Source organism: Helianthus annuus, chromosome 11 (genome assembly GCF_002127325.2).
Source record: "Helianthus annuus cultivar XRQ/B chromosome 11, HanXRQr2.0-SUNRISE, whole genome shotgun sequence".
In the NCBI taxonomy this organism is placed as follows: domain Eukaryota; kingdom Viridiplantae; phylum Streptophyta; class Magnoliopsida; order Asterales; family Asteraceae; genus Helianthus; species Helianthus annuus.
This window is the reverse complement of record NC_035443.2, coordinates 30,435,392-30,446,145: the sequence shown is the minus strand read 5'-3', so window position 1 is coordinate 30,446,145 and position 10,754 is coordinate 30,435,392. Positions and strand designations below refer to the sequence as shown.

Genomic DNA, 10,754 nt, shown 5'->3' with positions numbered 1-10,754 from the left:
CCGGATATACAGTTTTTTTTACATAAGTTCTTTTTTCCTACAGTCACATATACAAAAATGGTGGCCCTAAATTTGACATATGAGCATTTAATCTCCGCTACTACATCAAAGATTTACTTACTTTTGAACTTCTTTTGTGATTCCAAGTTCTTTATACACTAATCGATCCAAAACCTCACTCAACTTTTCATGCACACCATGAAATCTACACATGAGTGCATTAGGCTCCTATGCCTCAAAGAGAATCAACATAAATAAAACATTTTACTAAAATCACAAAGCCATTTTCATCTACGGATTAAAAGCTGTGGCTGCACCTGCAGCAGTAATCATACTAGGCACCAGCTGCTCCAGTGCATGCTCCATAAAATGGATACCGTCCATTTGAACCTCCATATATGTTACAATAACTCTGAGTACAATAAACCAACCAAATTAAACATGCCAATTAACACAACTTTCAATTACTTTTTTCACTTTCCAGTTTCGAAGCTCCAAATTCAATAAAATACAAAACAACCCCTGAACTTCCTCTGTTTAGTTTCAATTCCAAATTTAAAAACAAAATAACCGAAAGTACAATGACTAAATCAAGAGTCACATGATGTACCTGATTAGATTTGTTTAGGTCTACACAATCTTCTCCACAGCCTCCAATGGCAACTACATTCTCGGATAGCATCGACATCTACACCCTCCTGTGACATATAAATGAAAACAATTGAGTAGATGCATCTAAGTGAAAAGATGAACTTGGTCATAAAGAAACATAATCCTTGCTTCCAAAAACAAAATCTTGCAGTCAAATCCATCAGATGATGCTTCAAGACCCATATCCATCATGCTTGTGCACTGGTCATACAGCTCAAGTTGAGTAAGATCTTTAGACACATCAACCCTGGAAAGATAGGCTTGTGAAAGAAGTGCACTGTTGTCTTCCTTTACAGCCAAAGATTTTGAGGGCTTTCAGTCACTTTCTTAGCTTAGGGGACGTTTTTATCAACATTCAAGGTCTGAGGCTGCATATCAGGTGGTTCTCTTCACCCTCAACGGACATGCCGACCAGTTTTCATCATTTGCTCTTTGTGTCGTATACCCGTCTCATTAGTCCTCTTTACCCGACTTTTGTGCATGTACTCCGCCAATTATAGAAGTTGTTCAATATTTTCTTTAAGTGGTCTAAAAAAAGTAACTAAAACATTAATCTGTTGGTTGGTTAACTTACAGTTTCAAAGAATTTAATGTCATATTAATCAGCAAGTGCTTGTCCTTCGCAGTTGGTACAACCCTATGGCAAAGTGCATTTATTCAAGGCCACAATTTGTAGTTCTATTTCTAATTCTTCCTTTTAACACAGCAGTTAAGGGCTTTTATAATCAAAATCATGGTATTAGAAGTGGTTGGCGTTCAGTAATTCACATGTCCACCCAAAATAAGCAAGATACCGAAGCAATTAACCATGATCCATGTACCGTACTACGCATTCTTCATCATGGAAACAAACATGTAGCGGACCTACAAACAACAGAAAGCACTCTGATTTCCTTGAATTGAACACAAAATGCATGGAAACGTGAAAATGATTCATTGGCTCGAGTTGGTTCTATAACCAACAACAGTCTCCCTGTTGAAAGAACATCATAACCTATAACAGAAATAACTAAAACTAAAAAAAACCAGTCATAAAAATTAAAATAATTCTTCTTCAGCATAACAAAAATCACCTCATCGGTCGAATAACCTTGACATAACCTTGATACTGAGTCAGCCTTATTACCATGATCCCCTGTAAAACGGAACAAAAATTGCATAATGTTTAGGGTAAATTACAGTTTTCGTCCTTTATGTTTGTAGCGGGTTGCAATGGATGCCCTTTAACTTCAATAATTACAGTCACAATCCTTTAGTTGGAAAACTCATTACACCTTTCATCCTTTACCACTAACCAGGTTATAAATTTAAGTTAAATTTGGTATGTATCTTACACAAGAGGGTAATTTAGTCATTTTGTCTCTAAAAATATATTAAAAATAAAACATGAAAAATGAAACACCCAATTCTCTCTCTAAAAACCATCTCTTTCTCCCTCTCTAATCCCAAACACTCCTAAATCCCAGATTCTCATCTAATCTTCAACTGCTCATCCAATCCCACACATCATATCACACATTATTACACATTATTACGAGAGAAGAGGAAGATATATATACAGAGAGAGAAAGTATTTGAAACAGGGAGAAATATTGGAGGAGGAAGGCCTCCGGCCGACACCACTTTGCCGGTGAAGATGATGATGCTGGTGTAGGTTGCTACTTACTTTTTGGAAGTATCTAATCCCTCACACATAGGTATACTTTTTGAGGAGCCATGGAAGGATCCTGCATGTCTGCAATCGAGAGTTGTTCTGTAGATGAGGTTCAAGCATGCCAAAATGTTTTAATGGTGGTTTCGAAGGTTCTTGGTTCGAAGTCATCACTTTCACACTTCCTTTCAGATTTAGATTTAGAAAAGTCAGGTGTGTTTCAATGGGAAAGGTGTTTTTGGTGACAATAATGTTGGTGGTGTGGGGCAGCAGGTGTTGGTGGTGGAGGCAGGTGGGAAGAACCCTAATTTGGATTAAGTGTGAAAAGAGGGGTTTGATTAACTGGGGGAATAGGCAGGTAGATGGACGGAAATGCCCTCATGTGAGAATCACTTTATGTGACTTAACTTAAATTTTTAACCTGGTTAGTGGTAAAGGACGAAAGCTGTAATGAGTTTTTCAAATAAAGGATTATGACTGTAATTATTGAAGTTAAAGGGTATCCATTGCAACCTACTACAAACATAAAGGACGAAAACTGTAATTTACCCTAATGTTTATGAAAAAGATAACTAAGACAAAGATTTGCTCTTTATAATGAAATATAAAACTGTTTATCTTCTCTAAGGATCAAAGAACGTCCAGATCACCGCCCTCTCCCTCTCCCTGCACCCTCTCTCTTTCTCACTCTTTACGGCCCCCTTCTCACTCTTAGTCTCTATCTCTCTTCCAAATTTAACAAAAAACATGAAATAAAACCCGATATATCTATCATCACACACAATTTTATAGGCTAATTATCTTCATAAATCATGCTCATCATTTCATAATACAAAAAAAGTAAACAAACAGATCGAATATAAACTTCACAACAAACATAAACATATACCAAAACCGTGAGACAAAACAAACAATGAATGAAAGATAAACGAAACCCTAATTTCACCAATACAAACAAAGTGCATTTCAAATTCATCCAAACAACCCCACATCAATAAAAGAAACAAACCCATGGCTTTATAGCCTAGTGGTATCTTGGGGGTGAGATAAGACTTTGGACCAATAGGTCCTGGGTTCGATTCTCACAAGGGGGGTTTTTCCCATATTTATTGGGTTTCCTCCTGAATTGGTGTATAGGCATTATGCCTAGTGGAGATGGATATGATCGGGTGGCTCCGTTGGTGGCACGATGATACTCCAGCGGTCCGTCAGTGATCCAAATTCGCCGTTCAAAAAAAATAAAAAAAACAAACAAAAGACAAACATAATTAATTACATCGATCTGGATTACGAATTCGTGACACGAAATTAAAACAACAATGATGAAATTAATGGTTTAATCTGAGAGAGGGAGAGAGAGGGAGATTAATTTCACCTGTGATTGGATAGATTAAAGGATGATTGAACGTTTCGGAACCCTAGATTTATCGGAACTCGCAACTACCACCTCTGAACCCTTGAATTTTCACCGAAAAACCCTCGACTTGACGACTTCGGTTCTATAGATGGGAGGCGAGCACGCGTCTGGAGCCGGATGCTGGTGACTCATCGCTCCGCATCTCTGTTTCTCTCTCTTGCTGCTCTCTACCCCTTTCTTCCCTTTACCTTTCTTTGTCTCTGCGTGTATCATTTGAAGACATACAAAGCGGTGATGAGGGCACATGTAATACAGAAAGTACCACCATATTGAAGAACTGTTGTACAAAAATAAATTGAAGCAATGCAAAGTGAAAATGAAGTTATGTTACATCATGTTTATAGTTCAGCATTAAGTAGCGTTGTCATTATTGTTATCTAACAACTAAATAAATGGTGATGTGGCTTACAATAGTCGAAGGGTGGTCATTGTTGTGAGAGTTGTTGGAAACGGGCCTGATAACCGGTTTCCCATTAGTGTGCTGCAAATATACATGATTAGACATTATCTGTAAGATACTTATTTAGCCGGCAAAGAGAGTGATATATGGCATACGGATTGCTCAAGCTCAAAGTAGCCCATTCAGAGAGTATACTGACGGTGAGGTTGTTAAGACTAAGATCCCTACATTGATAAAATGATATGAATTTCATTTCATTATAATCATTACATAAAAAGCTAACATACTGACAAATATTGATTATGGTCTTACAAAGATTTAAGGTACAGAAGCTTAATAAACTCCAATAGGACTTAATAAACTCCAATAGGAGAGCTCCTGACATGTTTTGGTATCTTATATTCCTGGATTGTAAAGGAAAAATAAGCATCAAGTCTTGATGTCTTATTATTAATTTATTATAATATTGGGAAACTATTGTTAACGGGGGATTGTGATATTAGGTTAAGCTTAAGCTTCATGTTATCAATAAGGGAAAAGTAATATGTAGCAGCCATATTCGTTGGTATATTTTTGAACATCGCCTAAAATAGAAGTCAAATATTGTGTCTCTGTGAATGTTGATTAAAAATACAAATTAACTAATAAGATCGGTAACCTACATGTTATTAACATGACTGGTGGTAAGACCTTCGAAAGAGCAATCGCAGGTGACCCACCCCCTGTTGACACTGCACCGATCCAAATTTTTTGGCTGCTGTAGCCCCAACTTTTCCCAGATTTGCTGCAGTACCTTCACTGGAACAGACAACAATCACCAAGTAATCAATGAAAAACCACCAAATATGTAGTACCTTCTTGTAAATCAAGCTTTGCTGATTGTGTGACGGCTAAATATGCCAAGAATAACATCAACGACTTCTTCATCGTGGACCTGCCCACATCCGATTTGACCACCACCGTTCGCCCCCTCCACGCTCAAACACCACCGCCGCAAACTCCTCCCGCAACCATCGCCACTCCGACCTCCATTTTTTTCCAATCACCGCTTGCTCGAACCACCACCACCGTCCGTCATCATCACCATCCGGATAGAAACCACCACCCATCACCGCTAAGAGGGCAACCAAAGTGTGTTCAGATCCCTTCTTTCCCGATTCTCTTTCAGTGTTTGGGGAGTAAAATGAAAAGAGTGATGATACATTAGGGTTTTCACTTTTTACACTAGACCGTCCAAACCATCCAATAAGAAGACCAAACCTAAAAATTACAGTACACACATATAAGACCATGTGTAGTGGGGCGTTTTTTTTTTAAAAAAAAAAATTGAAAAAAAAAGCCCTAAACCCCCCCCCCCCACCAACACTCGGCGTTAGCCGGCGTTATTTTCAAATAAAATGGATGTTGGCGTTATTTTTAAACGTTGAACATGCAAGAGGGGAATGTTGACTTGGAGTGCATGTGGCCAATGAGAGTGCCAATGTCTGACGAGTTAATTAATGGCCCACACTTTTGCAAAGGGAGTAGCAGCTTTTTCTTTGTCACAGCCAATGAGAAACTAGCATGTGTTTTCTTTTTTTTTTTTTTAATGATTGAAAGGGGTATTATTTGTGCATTATTAGAATAATGTCCCACTACATCACTTTATGCCATAATGCCCCATGCTGACTGGGATGACACGTGTCGAATAATGCCCCATGGTGAGGGCATTATTTTGATTTACCACTACACATGGTCTAAGCAAAATGTACAAGTTTCGTTGCACAGAAATGTTTAAATTAGAGTATTATATATTATAAATTAGAGTATTATATAATAACATGTTGACATGTTATATTATTGTTTATTTTAACCAGACAAATATAAATGCAAATTATTCACTCATACATCCAAAATCATGGAAAACCAAAGTGTTGTGACTTAAAACTTTTATTTTTTCTGGAAGGTTAATGATTAAATGGATAAGGTTGTTATGGTTTGGAACATCTTATTCTCCTCTTTACCCAAAAAAAAAAAACAAAAACATCTTATTCTCCAAATAATATAAAATACTTCATGTCGGAAAAAGTTATGCTTTTGTGACTTAAAACTTTTATTTTTTCTGGAAGGTTAATGATTAAATGAAAGTTTTATGAATCGATGGCCATCAGCTGTTTTAAAAGTCCTTAAGAAAGGTTGGTCAGACCATTGCCCATTGACGCTATCTTGTGTTAACCTGGATTTTGGTCCTCCCCCGTTTAAGTTTTTTAATTCTTGGCTTGGCGAGACTTTGTTGGATAAAATTGTGAAGAATGCAACAGATTCGACTGTGTGGACAACCGAGAGGGGCTGGGCCATGGCCAATATGCTTAAAAACATTAAGGTAGAGATAAAAAAAGTGGAGAAAAGAGATAAACGAGAAAGAAGCTAAGGAAGTGGTTGAGCTTGCAGCCGCGGCAGAGGAGTTAGAAAAAAAGGCCGAAACCATGATTTTGTCTGCTGAAGAAAAGAAACTTCGGGTCCAGTTACGGTTAAAAAAGAAGAACATAGAGACAAAGAGGGCTAGAGATCTTTATCAGAAAGCCCGGGTTAAATGGTTGAAGTTCGGCGACGATAACACTAAATTTTTCCATGGGTGCATTAATGTAAACAAAGCTCGTGGCAGAATAAATGGGCTGAATTTCGATGGTACTTGGGTCACAGAGCCGGCCGCAATTAAGGAGGAAGTGAGAAGACGGTTTAAAAAACAGTTTGCGGAACCGATGAGAAGACCCCGTCATTTTCAAACTTGGGATTAAAGTCCATAAATCAGGAAGAAGCAGCTGAGCTAATCAGACCTTTTTCCTGTACTGAGATACTTGAAGCTATTAAAAATTGTGACGGTAATAGGGCCCCCGGCCCAGATGGCTTCTCGTTAAATTTCTTCAAGCATTATTGGGACGAGCTCAAACCGGGTATTACGAGGATGTTGGAGGATTTTCACTCGACAGGCCAGTTTCTTGCGGGATGCAATGCTTCGTTTGTCGCGCTTATTCCTAAGCGTGACGACCCTCAGGTGATCTCTGAATTTCGTCCTATTTCTCTGGTGGGCTCTTTATATAAAATAGTAACCAAAATCTTAGCAAACCGTTTAAAAAGGGTATTGGACAAAATTATTTCTCCCTCTCAGTCCGCTTTTGTAGGAGGAAGAAATATATTAGATAGCCCTCTAATGGTCAGTGAATTGGTGTCATGGGCAAAAAAACGGTCCTTTAAGATGTTGATTTATAAAGTGGATTTCGAGAAGGCATATGATTCCCTAAACTGGAAGTTCTTGTTTAAAATGATGGAGTTCATGGGATTCCCGGACCTTTGGGTTAGGTGGATTAAAGGATGTCTCGAATCGGGAAGGGGCTCGGTGTTAGTCAATGGGTCTCCCACCGGGGAGTTTCCGTTCAAGAGAGGCCTAAGGCAAGGCGACCCAGTATCACCTTTTCTTTTTATTTTGGCTATGGAAATAGTTGAAATGCTCATGAAACGGGCGGTCCAGTTGGGTCTTTTCCACGGGGTTAGGCTCCCTAATGACGGGCCCCAAATTTCACACTTATGTTATGTAGGTCCCTCGGAGGTTGAGGATAAACCTAATCCTTGTTATGTTTAACACTCTAGCAAGTGCGGAATCCAAGCTAGAGTGCAAACCGATAGTTTAGATGAAAGCACAAGTTACAAAGAGAAAGAGTAGACACGCAATATATCAAAGTTTTCTCTTGTATTTCAGTGGACACGGTTACAGCCCTTGACCAAACTGAAATGCTCTCTACAAGACCTTGGTTCACTCACATGCACTATGAACAACACTTGCAAGACTTCTGTGAACTGAACCCATACATGGGTATATATACCCGAAACAGACTACATACCTCGAAGGATATGATAATCTGGTCTAAGGATCATCTATCGACCAGAATATCTACCGAAGGATTCCGAAGGATCCATACATACCTCGAAGGATGATATATCCTTCGAGGTCCATAAGTATCCATCGAAGGCTATCTTTCGAGGTCATCGAAGGATACAAAACATCCTTCGATGACATCCTTCGAAGTACACATAACTTACCACTAAGTGTTGACTGTTTGGCCAAGTCAAACCAGGAGGATGGTTGACTTGGTCAAACATACATTCCAACACATATACAAATCAAACACAAAACGTAAACAAGACTAACAAAAGACATCGTTTATAACATTACAAAATACAGACAAAGTACAGACACAAGTGCACCAACATGTTATGCGGATGACGTTCTTTTTATGGGGGAGTGGTCAGATCAAAATGTGGTAAGCCTTAACCGTTTTCTTAGGTGCCTGCACTTAGTAACGGGGTTAAAAGTAAATCATGCAAAATGCCAAATTTATGGGGTCGGGGTTGATGACTTGGAAGTGGCTAGGATGGCCAATATCGCTAAATGTGGAGCTGACTCTTTCCCCTTCGTGTATCTTGGTATCCCCATCGGGGCTAATATGAAACGGGCAAGATTTTGGCAACCGGTTATTGATAAATTCACAAGTAAACTATCATCGTGGAAGTCTAGAACTTTATCTTTTGCGGGAAGAGTGACTTTAGCCAAAGCGGTCTTGGGAAGCCTCCCTTCCTATTTCCTCTCAATTTTTCATGCCCCTAAGAGTGTTTTGAATAAACTTGAAGGGCTCCGGCGAGACTTCATCTGGGGGAAATCGAACCGAGGTCACAAAGTCCGGTGGGTGCGGTGGAAAAGGATGTTAAAACCGAAGACTTTTGGGGGTGTGGGGATAGGCGGGATTAGGGAGTTTAATCTTGCTATGATCTCAAAATGGTGGTGGAGGTATAGGGAAGACTCGAACCATTTGTGGGTTAGGGTAGTGAGATCAATCCACTCGAAAAACAATGAAGACAATTTTATCCCGGTTAAGAAATGATTACAGGAGTGTGGAAGGATATCAGTGGCATTGAAAGGGTATTAGACAAGTTGGGTATCAAACTTCAAGAGAAACTAAAAGCCAAAGTGGGAAATGGGTTAACCACTCGGTTTTGGAGAGACATCTGGATCACCGATCAGCCCCTATTAAAACGGTTCCCCGATCTGTTTAATCTGGCAAAGAGAAAGAACGACAGTGTTGCCTCCTACTTGCAGAGCCCGGTTACTAACGGTTTTTGGAGTTGGGATTGGGTTAGAGCCCCGGAGTCGCCATCGGAATGGTCCAGTTTTGCAACGCTCATGGCAATGCTGCAACAGGTTGTTTTCAGTGGTGGTAAAGACTGCTGGGCATGGCAAAATGATGCTGGGAATCCTCTCGAAGTTAAAACAGTTAGAATGGAGATTATGGCTAAAGAGATTGAGCAGGAGGGGGGTGATCAGGCTCCGGGTTACTGGAATAGTTGGGCAACCCCGAAGTCCAATTATCTCCTTTGGAGAGCCCTCCTCGGTAAAGTCGCCTCTAAAGTGGGTCTTCAGAAGAGAGGTATCAGCTTGCCGAACTTGACGTGTGACTGATGCGGCATTGAAGAGGAGTCTGTCGACCACATTTTTGCCTCATGTCTTTTTGCCAAAGGTTTTTGGTGGAATGTGTTCATATGGATTAAAGTCCCTTTACCTCAAGACATGTCCAAACTGGGGAATATTTTCACCGTTTTGCATAACAGCCCGGGTTGTAGACGGTGGAAGAAGCTCGTGATGATGATAGCTACTGCGACGGTGTGGAAAATCTGGCATGCTCGAAACACTAAAACTTTTGATGGCATCTTTATTCCAATCAGAAAGATGGTTGATCAGTTAAAGGAGGAGACCTATTTGTGGATATGTCATCGCGCCAAGATTCAAGTTCCGAAATGGGAAGACTGGCTAGATTTTAATGTGACGAATGCTTTGTAACTGTCTTTTCTTTCTTCTTTCTGTTGTTTGTCGGTTTCTTGTCTGTTTTCCAGCCCCTTACTGGGCCCTTTATATATATATATATAAAGTGCGATGCCGTTCAAAAAAAAAGGATTGAAAATGCGGCGTGCTCACAACCAACGGGTAAAATGACACCCCTTCAAAATGTTTATATGTAACGAAAATATTAAAAAAGTGAACTTATAGAAACTTTTATATATTTTAAACCTAGGAAAGCCTATAATATGGAGTAAAAAAAAAAACCTTTATTCATGAGAAGAAGTCCATGAAGGCCAAAAAGAGCTTTATATTCTTATGTTTTATTTGATAATCATTGATTCATTGGAAAGCTTAATCTATCTATATATATATATATATATATATATATATATATATATATATATATATATATATATATATAGGACAATGCTGGACAGAAAACCCTCATTTAGGTAGAAAACTCTGGAAACCCAAATCTCCCTCCATTTTTACCCAACCTCCCGACATTTTTTTTTTTGAAAAAAATTACACATGTAATATACATGTTTTAGAGTGTTTTGGGCCAAAAAAAAACAAAAAAGCGCCGAAGTATTTTTTTAAAAAAAATAAACAAATTTCAGTGCCTAACATGTGTTAGGCAAAAAAGACAGAAATTGCTGATTTTTTTTTTTTAAATTATCCCTTCGGCGCTTTTTTGATTTTTTTGGCTCAAAAGTCTTAAAAACATGTATATTACATTTGTTATTTTTTTCAAAAAAAAATGTCG

At 38.8% G+C, this 10,754-nt stretch overlaps 2 protein-coding genes across 5 annotated transcripts; one reads left to right on the top strand and one right to left on the bottom strand.

Annotated features, from left to right (window-relative positions):
• Window positions 1–3,462: 3,462 nt before the first annotated feature.
• LOC110889913 (probable LRR receptor-like serine/threonine-protein kinase At1g07650) lies at window positions 3,463–5,373 on the bottom strand. Of its 4 annotated transcripts, XR_002564046.2 has the most exons (6): window positions 4,974–5,372; window positions 4,782–4,917; window positions 4,432–4,523; window positions 4,275–4,343; window positions 4,129–4,200; window positions 3,894–3,996 (listed from the first exon to the last, which is right to left on the bottom strand). XR_002564046.2 is itself a non-coding variant. In XM_022137487.2 (5 exons), exons 1-5 carry the CDS (start codon window positions 5,044–5,046, stop codon window positions 3,768–3,770), a joined length of 579 nt encoding a protein of 192 aa, XP_021993179.1. In that variant the 5' UTR covers window positions 5,047–5,373; the 3' UTR covers window positions 3,463–3,767. The 4 variants fall into 4 exon arrangements, 3 of the variants coding, with proteins under 3 accessions (XP_021993179.1, XP_021993180.1, XP_021993181.1); XM_022137487.2 differs by lacking the exon at window positions 4,432–4,523 and having other exon boundaries at window positions 3,463–3,996; window positions 4,974–5,373; XM_022137489.2 differs by lacking the exon at window positions 4,432–4,523 and having other exon boundaries at window positions 3,464–3,919; window positions 4,974–5,371.
• Window positions 5,374–9,031: 3,658 nt separating this feature from the next.
• Window positions 9,032–9,988, top strand: LOC110887966. The gene is made up of 2 exons (XM_022135519.1): window positions 9,032–9,578; window positions 9,669–9,988. Exons 1-2 carry the CDS (start codon window positions 9,032–9,034, stop codon window positions 9,986–9,988), a joined length of 867 nt encoding a protein of 288 aa, XP_021991211.1.
• Window positions 9,989–10,754: the final 766 nt, after the last annotated feature.

Excerpts from the sequence above, each read along its gene's own strand:
- LOC110887966 (XM_022135519.1), top strand. The coding sequence starts at position 9,032 with ATGATTACAGGAGTGTGGAAGGATATCAGTGGCATTGAAAGGGTATTA. Across the intron at positions 9,579-9,668 it reads AGTGGGTCTTCAGAAGAGAG|GTTTTTGGTGGAATGTGTTC; the intron begins GTATCAGCTTGC and ends TTTTTGCCAAAG.
- LOC110889913 (XM_022137487.2), bottom strand. The coding sequence starts at position 5,046 with ATGAAGAAGTCGTTGATGTTATTCTTGGCATATTTAGCCGTCACACAA. Across the intron at positions 4,918-4,973 it reads AAAGCTTGATTTACAAGAAG|TGAAGGTACTGCAGCAAATC; the intron begins GTACTACATATT and ends TGTCTGTTCCAG. Across the intron at positions 4,344-4,781 it reads ACCAGTCATGTTAATAACAT|GGATCTTAGTCTTAACAACC; the intron begins GTAGGTTACCGA and ends TTATCAATGTAG.